The following is a 14,502-nucleotide window of genomic DNA, read 5'->3' on the forward strand; positions in this document are numbered from 1 at the left end:
CAATTAGAAGTGGTAATAAGGAATCCATTTCAGATTTCCGAAGAATTATCTAGCAGAGCACATTTGCCTCTTGCTTTAACTGTTGGTGTTCAGCACTGCAGAGAACTAGCAGAGAATTCTATGCTGACTGCATGCATCTCACTGAACCCTTCCCTCAACTTGGCAGCTCCCCTGGCACAGGGGCACCCTTTTTGAGATTTGCATGCATGGAGGAGCTTCTTGGGGCTGTCTAGTACATTGTGGTGGGTCACCATAATGAAGGTCATAAATCACATCTCTTCTGCAAGCAAGGATCTGGTAACATCCTTCCCTGAGATTGTGTGTGAAGTCAGAGGAACAAGTATCAGTTGACTGAAGTCCTCACGTGGTGGAGTTGAATAGTCCTTCCAACACTCATGGTTTATTTAATTACTTTTTGCCATTGAAACGAAAGTATTACTTTATTCCTCAAATTAAATACTTATGAGAAAAGCACATTTTCTTGAACCTTGTCTTTCCAAGTTATGAGGTATTTGACCTTGGAAAAGATACTTTGTTATTCTAAACCTGAGTTTCACAATCTATAATTGTATTGTTATAGGTATTAAAGTAGAACTTTCTTTACTCATAACACTTCTGAGAGCAAATGTGTGTGTTTCCTACCCCACCCAATTCTCCAGTTCTTGGGAGAGACCAACTGGGTGTTCTACAATTTAATTCAGTTCTGGCACTAACTACTGGGAGTTAAGGCAGACTCCATAGGTTAAGGGCTCAGCCCCACAAGACTGCCCCCAACTTTAGATGCCAGTTTCAAGTAGTAGATTCCTACATTACCCACATTTCTGTCTGACTTGGCTACAAATTGGGGGTTTCCATGACCCTTCCTCAGGTTTGAATTTTCTATAATGTCTCATAGAACTCATAGAAAGAACACTTACTATTACTGGTGTATTATAAAGGATATCCTAAAGGATTTAAATGAACAGCCAGATGAAGAAAAATACAGTGCTAGGTCTGGAAGAGTCTCAAGCTTAGGAGCTTTGGTCCCCATAGAGTTTGGGTTACACTACCCTCCTGGCATATGGCTGTGTTCACCATCCCAGAAGTTCTCTAAAGCCCTTGGTTTAGAGCTTTTATGGAGGTTCTAAAAAGCATGATTGATTAAATCATTGGCCACTGGTGATTAACTCAGCCCTCAGCCCCTCACCCCTCCCAAGAAGTCTGGGGTCAAGGCTGAAAGTTCCAGCCATCTAATCACATGGTTGGTTCCTCTGGCAACCAGGTCTCATCTTCCAAGAGTCATCCCACTAGCATTAACTCAGATAAGGTGAAAGGGGCTTATTATGAATAAGAAAAAATGCTCCTCACACCTGTCACTCAGGAAATTATAAGCTCTTTGTCAGGAGCCAGAGAAAAAGACCAAGTATGTATTTCTTATTATATCACAATATCACAGATATTAAATGAGATTAATGTAAAACACTTAGGATAGAATCTGGCACAGGATAGCAAATACATCAGGAAGAATTATGGAAGACTTTGAAATGAACAAGAGATTATTAGATATCCTTTCAGTAGAATGTTGAGTATAGTCTTTTTGACACTTTGGACTATCTGCATCTATAGAAGTCTGTGCCTTTCATTGGCTTTGACCTTTACTATAACAGTAAATTGTAAGAAACTAATGGCAATTCAAATGATTCTTGTGCATAGACAAGCAGATGAATTTTTACTCAATCAATATATATTAATTTCTAAACTTTTGAAGAGATTTCAAGTATTAGATTGCTCTATACAGAATGACCAGTTTTTCAACTATTAACATCTAGTCTAGCATTCCTGACTGTAGATATGACTGTTACTCAGGTTCTCATTTGAACTGTTTATAACATTTCACTAGTCCCTCATTAACTGGAGAGTTAAATAATGCCATTTTGCCTTTGTTTGAGAGTTTTGATTTTACCTTTTTAAAAAATCAGTCTTTAACAAATGGTAATCCTTATCATTCTTTTATTACTGCTATTGTTACTAATACAATGAATTCAGAGCTAGGAGAGACCTAGGGAATCATCTATTTCAGTGCTTTTATTTATAGATGGGAATTCAAAGCATGAACACCTGACTTGTCCAAAGTCACACTCATCCTTATTTTGAGTTTGTGTAATTTTGAGGTCTACTGTTTACTTAAATGAAATGACAAAACCATTAGATACTACTTTAGCTGGTGAGCCCAGTAGTGTAAACTGGATGCTGTCTACCAGATCTTAAAAGAGAGAACTTACTTCTAGCCATACAAGGGAGTAGGAGCCATGCTGACTGCAGTGATGATTCTGCTTCTCTAGCCAACTTGCCCATCCTGTTCAGGACATAGCTGAGAATTGGCTGAGAACACTGCCAACCCATGGCCCACTGGTGATAGAACCGGACCCCGAACTCAAGATCAATCTGACTTGAAAATGGATATGTCAAGCTGTTACAAAGGGCACACAGAGACCTGTGGAGAAGAGGGTTCCTGGAAGCTGATTATAACCCTACAAGGGCCTCAGAAGGTTTGCCTACCCACTCCGGGCTCCGGAGGAAGCTTACTGTTGTATGTTTCAGAAACAGGAGGAAATCAATTGGCAACAATTTTTCAAGAAGTCCAGCTCAATCTTTCTTAGAATATTAGGTTGAATGGCCTTTGAAATATCATTTTGCCAATTTACTCTCCTCATGTTAAGCAAGACCCTATTTAAACTATTTTAGATAAGACTCTACCCTTCTATAATATTTTGTTCGTTCATATATTCATTTGTTATTTATAGCATGCTTGCAGTGTGCCAGACATTGTGCTATGCACTGCATATAGAGCAATAAAGAAAAAATGGATTCTCTCTTCAAAGAATTTAGTGGAAATTGTAGCTAAGGAACCGAGAGGTTGCAGTATAGAATTGTGTGTCCAACATGGCAGCCACCAGCCACACATGCTTTTTAAACTAATTAAAATTAATAAACTAAAAATTCAGCTCCTCGGTCACACAGGCCACATTTTATGTTCACATGTGGCTAGTAGCTACCGTATCATACAGCCCTGGTGTAGAATGTTGCCATCATCTCAGAAAGTTCTATTGGATAGCACTGGTCTAGAGTGAAGGGAGCTAAAATGGTGCCACTAGTAAACATTTATCTAAGATTTATAATTTGCCAGGAACTGATAATACACAAATGAAAGGCAAATCCCTATCTACAAGTTGTAGTGTAAGAAGCAAAAGTAAGCTGATTATTATAATATAGTTAGTTGTGTGCTATTATTATAATACAGTTAGGTGTGCCCAGCATGGGAAGAGGTTAACCAGGCCAAGAAGGAAGAGAGGTAGAGAGAAACACATCACAAACCTTGGCAGGTGAGCATGGTCCATCTAGAGAATATCAAGGACCTAGTAGGGCTGAGAGGCAGCAAGGTATGGAGGAGGGGCAGAAGTGAGCCTGGAGAGTAGGCATGGGCCAGCTGGAGTCTTGCCCCAAGCTAAGGTGTTTGAACATCTTCCTGAAGCCATATGAAATCACTGAATGATATTAAAGCTGAGATTTAATGCAATTAGATATGCATTTTATAATGGTCATTCTGGCTCAGGATGGAGGATGCATTGGAAGGGGAGTGAGGTTGGAAGCAATAAAACCAATGAGAAAACTATTATCCTCTAAAAAACAACAGAAGCATTATGACAGCTGGGAGAGGCAAGGTGAGAATGGTCAGCTTCAAGTGGTATTTACAGGGCAAATCACAGAACTCAGTGATCAGTGAGGATGGGAGATGGAGCACAGGGAGAAAAGGATGAATGCAAGTTTCTGACCTACACAGTTTTTGAATGATGATACCATTTACTTAGAGAATATGGAAAGAAACACGCAGAGATCCTGTAGGGAAATGTCAAATTTGAAGTGCCTGTGGACTTTTAAGCTAAGATGTTGAGAGAACAGTTCTCTAAATGGGGATAGATGTCAGGAAGGAAGCATGTCCTAAAGTTAAGGATTTGAAGGTGAGAGGTATCGCCTAGGAATAAAAATGTGCTTTAAAAAAATATCCAGGATGACCCTCAGAAAACATCAGAATTTACTGGGGAGAGCAAAGGAAGAAGTGTTTAGAAGCAGCAGCTAGAGAGAGGAAGAAAGCCAGGGAAAGCAGTGTCTCATAAGCCAAGAAAGGACAGATTTTCAAAATCAAGTTGTACTATTCCCATCCCAGACCAGTAGGGGCTGGGGTCCTGAGGCCCAGGTTGGGGTGTGAGAGCCCAGTCTCTAGGGTCAGGTGCAGCAAGCTGCCTGCAATGCTTGAGTCTGTGGAGAAGCCTGAAGAACAGCATCACAAGGAAGCAGCTTACAGCCAAAGCCCAGTGGGCTCAAAGGCTGAACATCGGGCCAGCCAAGGCTGGGCAGAGAGAAAGGCGCCAGACTCAAACCCAATAGGCAAGAGACCAGGGAGACCTAAGGAGAGGGAACAGGCAGTGTAGGAGCATAAGGCTGTGTCAGAATGGGAGACTAGATGGCTGCCTGGGTTTTTAGCCAGTGCTGCAGTTCATCCGCCAGCCTGAGAGGGAGCAGCAGTGTTCATAGTGTGGAGAGAGGCATAGAGAGGCTTTGAGTGCAGGCTCTATAAGGGTAGCTTCTGTGACTAACAGTAACTGAGAAGAAACGGGAGAGGCTTCCAAGGCTGATAATGTTTGTTCATTGATCTGGGCGCTGTCTTCAGTTTATGAGGTCATTGAGCTAAATATTCATGTATGCATTCTTTTCGGTGGGTATAGTTCAACAAACAGTTCAAGCATTAAAAAGAAGTCCAGAACCTGGAGTCAGATTACTGGAATCAAATCCCTGCTTTGTCATTTATGACCTGTGCAATTTGGGGCCCATTACAGAATCATAATCTTGCTTTTCAAGTTATGTTGTGAAAATAAGATAATATGTGTAAAAGTATTTAAGAATTGTGTGCTGAATTTTACCTTTAAATACAACAGAGAAATCAAGTAAGATAAGGATGTCCATTGGCCTTGATGTTTTTGGTGAATGGAATGAGAGCTATTTCAATGGAGTAGGGGGCCATGAAGGATGGTCTGGGGTGGACTGAGGCATGAATGGGAGCTTGAGTGAAGATAACTCTCAAGAAGCTTATCTCAGATTCTTTATCATCTATCTATCTATCTGTCTATCTATCTATCTATCATCTATCTATCTACTCAGCTGATTTTTGAGCCAAGGAATTAGTGAGGTTACAAGTCATGAAATTGTGTTTTCCTTCAAGGATGCCTACCTGTTCAAGTGTAGACTTGGAAAGAGAGACAAGTATCAGCTAAGGCTGGTGTAGCTCAAGGACACAAATCGAAGTTGTTAGATGAGGGAGAGAAGCTGGAGTGTTCAACCATGCAACTCAGGTTTGCTAGAAAATAAAAAGTCAAGATAATGCAAGTAAATTTGGGAGAAAGGGTGTAGGGACTGGATGATGTTGGAAAGATTCATCAGCTATATGGGAGTACTAGAAAGACAAATAGTAGGAGTGTAGGTCTTTAAGACTTCAGAGATGGAGCCATTCAAGATGATCACAAAATCCAGGATGTGGACATGGTCTTGGAAAGAGAATGTCACAAGTGGAGAGAAGGGGAAGGGAGACCAGTGCCAGGGTGGAGTTGGGGAAGAGAGGCATGCTGATAGATGTGCTGAAGTCTTTGACAAAGTGAGAGAGTGACCATGAGATGGTGCAGGATAGCACCTCCTGAGAAGAGTTCCCACAGTCTTCTTCCACCACCCATCACGGACACCAGTAATCTTTGGGTATTATAAATAACCTAAAAGCATTATTCTGTATTCTAAATCACTTCATCTTTTTCTATCCTAAATGTAAATGGAGAAAACTGATTGCTCTATCCAGTGAGAGTTCTCCATTTTCCTGAACAAGATTAGGTCACCCTTCAGTGTTCTCTTGCATTGACTGAATTCCTTTTAATCTAGTTCAAGGGTCTCTTCCCTCTTTATGATTTTCTATTTATTCTAAGTTCATGAGTTTTCTGGACTTTGTACCATTCAATCCTGAATAGGACTCAGTCAGAGCTGTTGAGGATGTTTTTGTTTTTGTTTTTGGTCTCTTGTGGTCAGTTCCTTTATGTCTACCCTATAAAGAAAGATCACAGTCTAGAAAGAAAGGTAATTTACTTTATTGAATTGTAACATACTGTCAAAAATAATTTTTACATATGTTTGACTTTATGGCCACCCTGTTATTTCATTCTTAATCTTTATACCATAGTGTTGATTTTCTCATTATTTCCTAGTTTGTTATTCATGATGACCCATCACTCTTCATTCTCACCTTTTCAGAGTCAGTCCTGAGATCCTACACATTGAAACTACAGCTCCTCTTTAATGTTGTATCATATGTCATTTTCCTCAGTTTCCAAGGAAAATTTGAGTCTGATCCCAAAACTATACTCTTTCAACATGTTGTTAAATATTTTAATGAATATTGGATCAATGGCAGGATCATATCATTTTGGCTGTCTTGCATCAGTAAATTTTAGCAGTGCTACTGAAACTTTGGTTTAGCAAATTACCTAATTAAGTAATTTTCTTATCATAGCTGAAGCATTTTCAAGTGAAACTCCTCATGAAGACATGACTCAACATGTAGCTGCTGAAAACCAAGATATGGATGAGGACCAGAATTTAAGAGATCAGATTCAGCATAGGTTAGTCTAAAACTCACTGTCCTGCTTCTTTTTTTTTTTTTTTAAAGATTTTATTTATTTATTTGACAGAGAGAAACACAGCGAGAGAGGGAACACAAGCAGGGGGAGTGGGAGAGGGAGAAGCAGGCTTCCCGCTGAGCAGGGAGCCCGATGCAGGGCTCGATCCCAGGACCCCGAGATCATGACCTGAGCCGAAGGCAGATACTTAATGACTGAGCCACCCAGGCGCCCCTGTCCTGCTTATTTCTTGCCCTTTGAACAGACTGACCATCAGTCACTTTGGAATCATCAGATCTAGAAAAAAAGATGTATTTTCTAGCATTCAGCCTTTTACAAGTAAAACAAAACTAAATAGTTTTGATGGTGGGTGAAATATTAATGTGCTAGCTTTCATATTCAGAGCGCAAGTCATCCTAGAATGGGAAGAGAAGAATTAAATCAGGCAACACTTCCCTTTATGGTTCATTACATGGACTCCTAATTTAGCCCTCATTCAGCAAATGCCAGTGAAGATCATGATATTTCAAAGAGCTAGGCATCAGACCAGAGTATAATTTAAAACGACTTCCATTTTCCTAAAATGATGTTATACAAAAAAAAATCCCCAAAAAACAAAAAACACCCTTCTCTTGGTTGTGCGCAGTTTGCTCATTGGAACAGAAAACTTAGAGTTAGACAATTTTATGAAACCTGGAGAAGTCTAAAAATAGGAGGTGAGCCAGAGAAAAGTAATTGTCTACATTAATTAGCTAATTAGCTACATTAAGTTTATCCATTCTCAAGGAAGACAAGAAAGTTTCAGGAATCATTCCAAGATTATTTTTGAGTCAAGCAAGTAAGTCTGAGCTATCTACGTTTACTCAAAGATTTCTTTAACTTCTGTCTCTAAGAGAAAAACAGATGACCTCAGGCTGTAGCTCAGGCTGTAGCTACCTTGAGAAGTGTGCTCAGAGTTAATTCTACTGTGAGTGCAGCCGATCTTCCTGTAGATTTTCACTGAGTGAACCAAACTTACACTGAAGGTTTCCTGAAATGGTGGCCTTTTCAAATCTTCTTTTACTCTCATATATCTCAAAAAAATATGGCTTGATGGTTAAATAATTTCTTCTTCAAAGTAATTAATATTCCATTGCCTGTATATTTTTTAGAGTTGCTTTTTCAGTTTTAACTGTATTGGCAGCTTATTTTTTCCTTATGTGTGCCAGGTAAATCATGATTAATGTTACTCAAATATTTTAATTGGTATATGTTATCATACAATATTTTTGCAGGATTATAGGCTTCTTGGACAACTGGTCTTTATTGGAGCAGTGGTTTACAGAGCCAGAAAATATTTTGATAAAAATCAATGCTGAAGTAGATAAACAGTCTTTATGCCATAAAGTAAAAGAAATGTTTATGACAGAAATAATGAAAAAAGAGAATAAAGGTAATTACATTTCTTTATAATTTTGAACTTATGTAACTGAAATGGGTGGTTTTAATGAGCTTAGGGAAAAATGAAAACACAATTACAAAGTTCTCTGTTTTATTTGGGTTATACTATCTACAAGTACTTCTCTAGCTCTCTGCTGCAGATGTTTCTAAATAAGAGATTTTTCTGTTTGTTTTAATTTAATCAAAATAAGTCATCTCACTGAAAGTACTGTTTTCATGTGGAAAAAAAAAAAAATAGCAGTTAAAATTAACCTCAGGAGTTAACCCTCCTTTTAGGATGGAAACCCTAGACAGTTTATTTTCCCCAAATCTTGATGTGATGTGAATTTACTGATTATAACTACTTATTTTATAAGCCTTCTTCTGGAATACATCTATCATTAAACCATCCTGACCTCCTTCCTCCTTCATTCGACCAATAATAATTGCCCACTAGCTTTTCATAGTATTATTGAAATTTATTATTGAAAGGGATCTTAGGCTAATACACTGCCAAAGCCAGAATTCAATGGAGAATTTTACCTTTGCAAAATGATTTGAAAAATAAATCTTTCTCTTTTGTTTACCAGTCACTCCTAATTGTATTGACAACAGCATCTTCTTGGTATAATAAAAAAGGTCAAAGTTAATAATACCACAAGGATTCTAAAACTGCCTTGATAGCATGCTGTCTCCTGTCACTACATTCATGACCTAACCACCATAATGTATCAATTAGCTGACCCCAAGCTAGCACATAGGTATAAGCCATAAATACTGTGAGGATCCAGGAGCACACGCTTAGGAAGACAAACACCCACATCCAAATGTCTCCTCCCAATAACCACCCACGTGAAGCTCTCAGACAAAACAAATACCAATCCATATATTATTTAAGCGGCTTAATATGTTATTTGACAGTCAGAAATTAGGTTAGAGGCTGGAGGAAACCACCCACAGCGATCTTAGAGTCTTGATTGGGAGGCAGAAACACCAATTCTAAGCTGTAGCTTCAAACATCTACAGGTTAGAATCAGTTTGTTTTTGCCAGCTATCAGACTCACTTCAACATTTTCCTGAAGATTTTACATTCCAATCACTAAATACATCAACAGCTCAACTGCCACTTAGTTAAGATTTACATTCCTGTCGGTTAATCACTTGAACAGATATTTTATCATTAAAACCATAAACATTGACCTAGCCCAATGCTCTGAATTAAACCTCCTGATTAAGTTAAGAAAATAAATAAATAAAAGGCTGTGGTCCTTCTGTGTATATTCTGAGGGGAAGAAGTGACCATTATATACTTCTAAGTAGGAAAAAGCTATTTATATTTACATATAAAATAGTCCCGGTTTCGTTTTTAAAAGTATGTACTTTTACTAAATATACTAAATACCCTACTACATATATATGCACAGGAAAGAATCTGGCAGTCTCTACAGTACTGGACGGTGGAGGAAGAGGGGGACAGAAGCTTAACAGGCAATTTCCCTTTCCGCTTATTCGTCTAAATTGTTGGACTTTTACAAACAATAATTCTGTATTACTTTTATAATCAGAAAAAAAACCCTTACTTTCCACTATGAAAAAACATCTAATAGAATAAGCCTCCTTGCTGGCTGAATTGAAAAGAATCTAAGGGCAGAGGGACTACGTATAAAAAAAAATAGCCACACAAGGGTGAGGGTATTCATGGCCCGTGGTACAGTCAGCAGTTGCTGCCATGTCCAACGAGGAGGGCTGGTGAGGCCGGGGAGGCCGGGCAGGGCCACACAGGAAGGGTGAACCTGAATGGTGAGAGGCAAAGGGCCATACCAGCAAGAAGAGCCTACAAAAGCAAGAACTAGCCATGTCTGCCTCTCCAGGCCCCCAGGCTGACGGGCTCCTCTACCCTGCTCAGCCCTCTATTTAAAACTTAAAAAGCTGCCCCCCAGCACTCCTGATCCTCTTTACTCTCTTCTGTTTATTTTCTCCAAAGCACTTACCACCACCCACCCCTTCTATAAAGTAACTTACTCATCATGTTTATGGTTTGCCAACCACTGCTAAAATGCAGGCTTCAGAGGGCAGCGATTTTTCTCTTTTGTTTTACTGACCTATCTCTGATAACCAGAACTGGGCCTACTGTCGTTTTTTACTACTTATTAGCAGTAGTGGTGGGAGTTTTACCTCATTGTTAGGACCCTTCCTTTCTTCTGAGGCACAATTCAAATCCAATAAATAGTTTCTGCTTGAGATAAAGAATTGTCAAGAAGACTTGAGTACTATGCACTAATCTATGTACTTTGCATGCATTTACTCCCAGAAGTCTGGAAGGCTTTCCCCTTCTGTCTCATTCCCACTCCCAAGGCTTCGGTCACTTTGTTCTTCACCTTCTCTTCATGAGTTCTTTACCTTGGTTTTCCACTGTTAATTTTGAAGTAATCCTTTATTTTCCTATTCCAATACATTAACTACATTTAGATTGTTACTTTTACATTTGGCACCCCTTGTCAACAAGACTTTCTACCTGCTACACACGATAGGGAAAATCTGTGTCCTAAGATGGCCGACTGAGCCAGTGAGAGAGTCCCAGTCCTTGCCCCAGGGCTCTTCCGGGTTCTTATCCCTGCTCTGCTTCCCGCACACACCAATCCAGGTTCTTCTCCCTGCCCCACTTTGTGCATGTGCCAAAAGTGCCAAGTATATGGAAGCAGAAGTGTATAAATTGCCCCCTTTGTTTGTGCTTGGGGCTCAGACCTTTGGAGACCACTCTCCTCTGAGCCCGCTGGCGTTAAATAAACCTCCTACCCTCCAAGATCTCCGAGTGCTGCTTGGTTCTTCTGTCAGGCAATCCAGTCCAGGTTCTGTAACATTTGGTTCCCTGACCAAGAAACCCAACCACGCTGGCCCATTGTTGCCACCGGTTTGGGGCAACGGCGGGGCGGTGATGGAACGAGGGATCGTAACGGAGAAGGTGCTCCCTGCCTAATTTTCGGCAGTCTCCCACCCTGGTCACCTCGGGCCGGCCCCGCTCCGCTGTTCCCGCCAGACTCGAGGAGATTTGGCAGGTGAGGACCTGGTCCTGATGTCGGATTCTGGTAAGGCCTGGGGCCCCAGGACCCAGACAGGCCCACCCCCATTGGGGTGGAAGGGGAGCCTGATCACCTCCCAGAGACCTCTTATCTCACAGGTAGGGATTCCCAGGGAGGGAATGTAATAACTTCTAGAGTGTGAATGTGTGAGTGAATGTGCAGTCTGACCTGGCTTGCTCAAGCTGACTGATTCTGTGACTCCACGGGCGGGCACCCTTAAGGTCCCCAGAAGCCTATGGAGTCTGAGTGGGCCCATCTGCGATTCCGTGGTGAACGGCACACAGTCTATGGTGGCATCGGGATAGTTTCTGATCATAAATCACAACACTGAGACCGCTACGGCTAAGCCTCATCTAAGCTCCTTCGAGACACGGCCAAACAGGCATCTGATTGGTCTCCTCACCTCAGGAGGCACCCCCCCCTTTGTCTGTCTCTGCACCACTGCACACGGGGATATCACCATGGGGTCAGGGCAGAGTAAACCTACGGTTCTAGAGACCAAGATCAAAAACTTCAAGTAGGGGTTTTCGGGAGACTGTGGAGTCAGGATGAACCCTGACAAGTTGAGAACCCTATGGAGCATGCACCAGCAGGAGTCATCAACCCTGCTGCCTGGGCTAGTATGGATGCACCCAAAGAGCACCCAGCATGGGACTTCACCACAATCGAGGGACAGGCCCACATCTGCCAGTACCAGGAGGCCCTCCTCCAGGGAATCCAGGTAAGAGCTAAGAAACCATGAATATGACTAAGGTATCCTCGGTCACTCAACAACCAGGGGAGTCCCTCGGGGACTACTACGAAAGACTATGTGAAGCCTACAGGATATACACTCCATTTGACCCCGAGACGCAGGAAAGCCAACAGATGGTAAACACCTCCTTCGTGGCTCAGGCCGCCCCAGACATCAGAAAAAACTTCAGAAACTAGAGGGTTTTGCCAGGATGAACATCACCCAACTAATAGAGTTTGCCAATAAGGTCTACATGAATAGGGAGGTCGCAGCCTAACGGGAAGCCAACAAAAAAGATGAAAAAGAAAGTCAGCCTCCTCACTGCCGCCCTGAAAGAAAAGGACAACACAAAGACGGGGAGACCCCAACCACCGAAAGGGGGGAAGCCCAGAACCCCCTTGGCAAGGGATCAATGTGCCTACTGTAAAGAGAAAGGGCATTGGACAAATGAATGTCCCAACCAGGGAAAGGCTCAAAAGCCCAGCTGCTACAATTCCCTGTGTGGGAATTGACACAGATTGACGGGGACTGGGCTTTTTCCTCCTTGGCCCCCATGATTCCATGGTCAGAATGAAGGTGGGGGGCCAACCAGTGACTTTTATGATTGATATTGGGGCCGAGCACTCTGTTGTCACCTCCCCAGTGGCCCCTTTCAGCAAAAGGACTGCGACCATCCTTAGGGCCACCGGGACGCAGGCGATACAACAGCCCTTTTGCCAGGCTCGCCAGTGTGAACTTGGGGGCCACAAGGTCCGACATGAATTCCCTTATCTGCCTGATCACCCCATCCCTCTCCTGGGCTGAGACATGCTCTCCAAGCTTAGGGCTCAGATAACCTTTGAGCCCACTGGACACACTAGCCTCCTATTGAATCCAAGGCAAGAAGAGATGGGGTCTCTAATACTAGCAATTACCATGCCAAGGGAAGAAGAATGGAGGCTATTCTGTGCTCAGGTCCAACTGAGCAGCCCGTTGGAGTTTAGACTCGCCTTCCCTTCAGTATGGGCTAAAAACAACCTACCTGGACTAGCCCGGAATCGGGCCCCTATCATTGTTGAACTGATCCCAGGAGCCCAACCTCAAAGGCAAAGGCAATACCCCCTTCCACAGAAGCTAAGATCAGCATCCAAGAATATCTGACCAAACTCAAAGAAGCAGGTATTCTAGTCGAGTGCCAATCAGCCTGGAATACCCCACTCCTGCCAGTCAAGAAGCCAGGAGGAGTATACCACCAGTTCAAAACCTACGGGCCATCAACAAGGTGACCATCTCTCTGCACCCAGTGGTCCCGAATCCATACACCATCCTCAGCCAAATCCCAGGGTCGGCCAGATGGTTCACTTGCCTAGATTTGACGGATGCCTTCTTCTGCCTCCGCTTAGCTCCCCAGAGCCAGCCACTGTTTGCCTTTGAATGGTCTGAACCTGATATAGGGTGCTAGATGCAACTGACTTAGACGCGCCTCCTGCAGGGGTTTAAAAACTCACCAACCCTCTTTGGGGAAGTGCTGGCCGTGGGCCTCGCCAGCTTCCCAAGAGAGGCCACGTGATGCATCCTCCTCCAGTATGTGGATGACCTCCTCCTCGCCAGTGACACACAAAAAGACTGCACAAAAGGCACAAAGGCCCTCCTACAGCTCCTGTCAGACTTGGGATACCGAGCCTCATGGAAGAAGGCACAAATCTGCCTACAACAGGTCCAATACCTTGGTTTCCTCCTCACCCAAGGGAAAAGAGAACTAGGGCTGGAGAGAAAAAGGGTCATCATCTCCCTGCCACAGCCCCAGACAAAAAGGGGCCTACGAGAATTCCTGGGGGCTGCAGGATTCTGCCGCATCTGGATCCCTGAGTTCTCAGCAATAGCAAGACCTCTTTATGATCTCTTAGGGGGACCAGATCGAGAACCCCCTGCCTGGACTGAGGAGGCAGAAGCCGCTTTCACAGAGATAAAGACCACCCTGGGGCAGGCTCTAGCCCTGGGCTTACCAGATGTAGAAAAACCCTTCAATCTCTTTGTACATGAAAAGGAAAAAATAGCACTCAGGGTACTCACCCAGACTGTTGGGCCCTGGCAATGGCCAGTTGCTTACCTGTCAAAGAAGCTGGACCCCATGGCAGTGGGATGGCCGCCATGCCTCAGGGCGCTAGCAGCCACAGTCCTACTCATCAGGAGGCAGACAAACTTACCCTGGGGCAAGAACTTAATGTCAAGATCGCTCATGCAGTTGTGTCCCTCATGAACGCACAGGGACACCACTTCCTTTCCAACTCTCGGCTAGCACAATACCAAGGGCTCCTCTGTGAAAACCCACGGGTCACCCTTGAAACAGTAAGGACATTAAATCCAGCAACCTTTATCCCCATGGAAGAGGGGGTACCAGACCATGACTGCTCTGAGGTGACTGATGAAGTCTACGTGAGCCATCCAGATCTGCGGGATCAAGCCATAAAGAATCCAGAGCTCACGCTGTTCAGCGATGGCAGCAGTTACCTACAGGAGGGTGCCCAGAAAGCGGGTTATGCAGTAACCACAACCACTGAAGTCCTAGAAGGTAAGGCATTACCAGCTGGATGGTCAG

At 42.9% G+C, this 14,502-nt stretch overlaps 1 protein-coding gene across 1 annotated transcript in view; it reads left to right on the plus strand.

The window, feature by feature from the left end:
• Window positions 1-14,502, plus strand: part of SPEF2 (sperm flagellar 2) — a 165,936-nt gene that overhangs the window by 72,110 nt on the left and 79,324 nt on the right. The window contains 2 exon segments of the mRNA XM_032415247.1: window positions 6,587-6,695; window positions 7,967-8,124. Coding sequence (XP_032271138.1) covers window positions 6,587-6,695; window positions 7,967-8,124 — 267 coding nt within the window.

The sequence above is a fragment of the Phoca vitulina genome, unplaced genomic scaffold (assembly GCF_004348235.1).
Source record: "Phoca vitulina isolate PV1807 unplaced genomic scaffold, GSC_HSeal_1.0 scaffold17, whole genome shotgun sequence".
Classification (NCBI taxonomy): domain Eukaryota; kingdom Metazoa; phylum Chordata; class Mammalia; order Carnivora; family Phocidae; genus Phoca; species Phoca vitulina.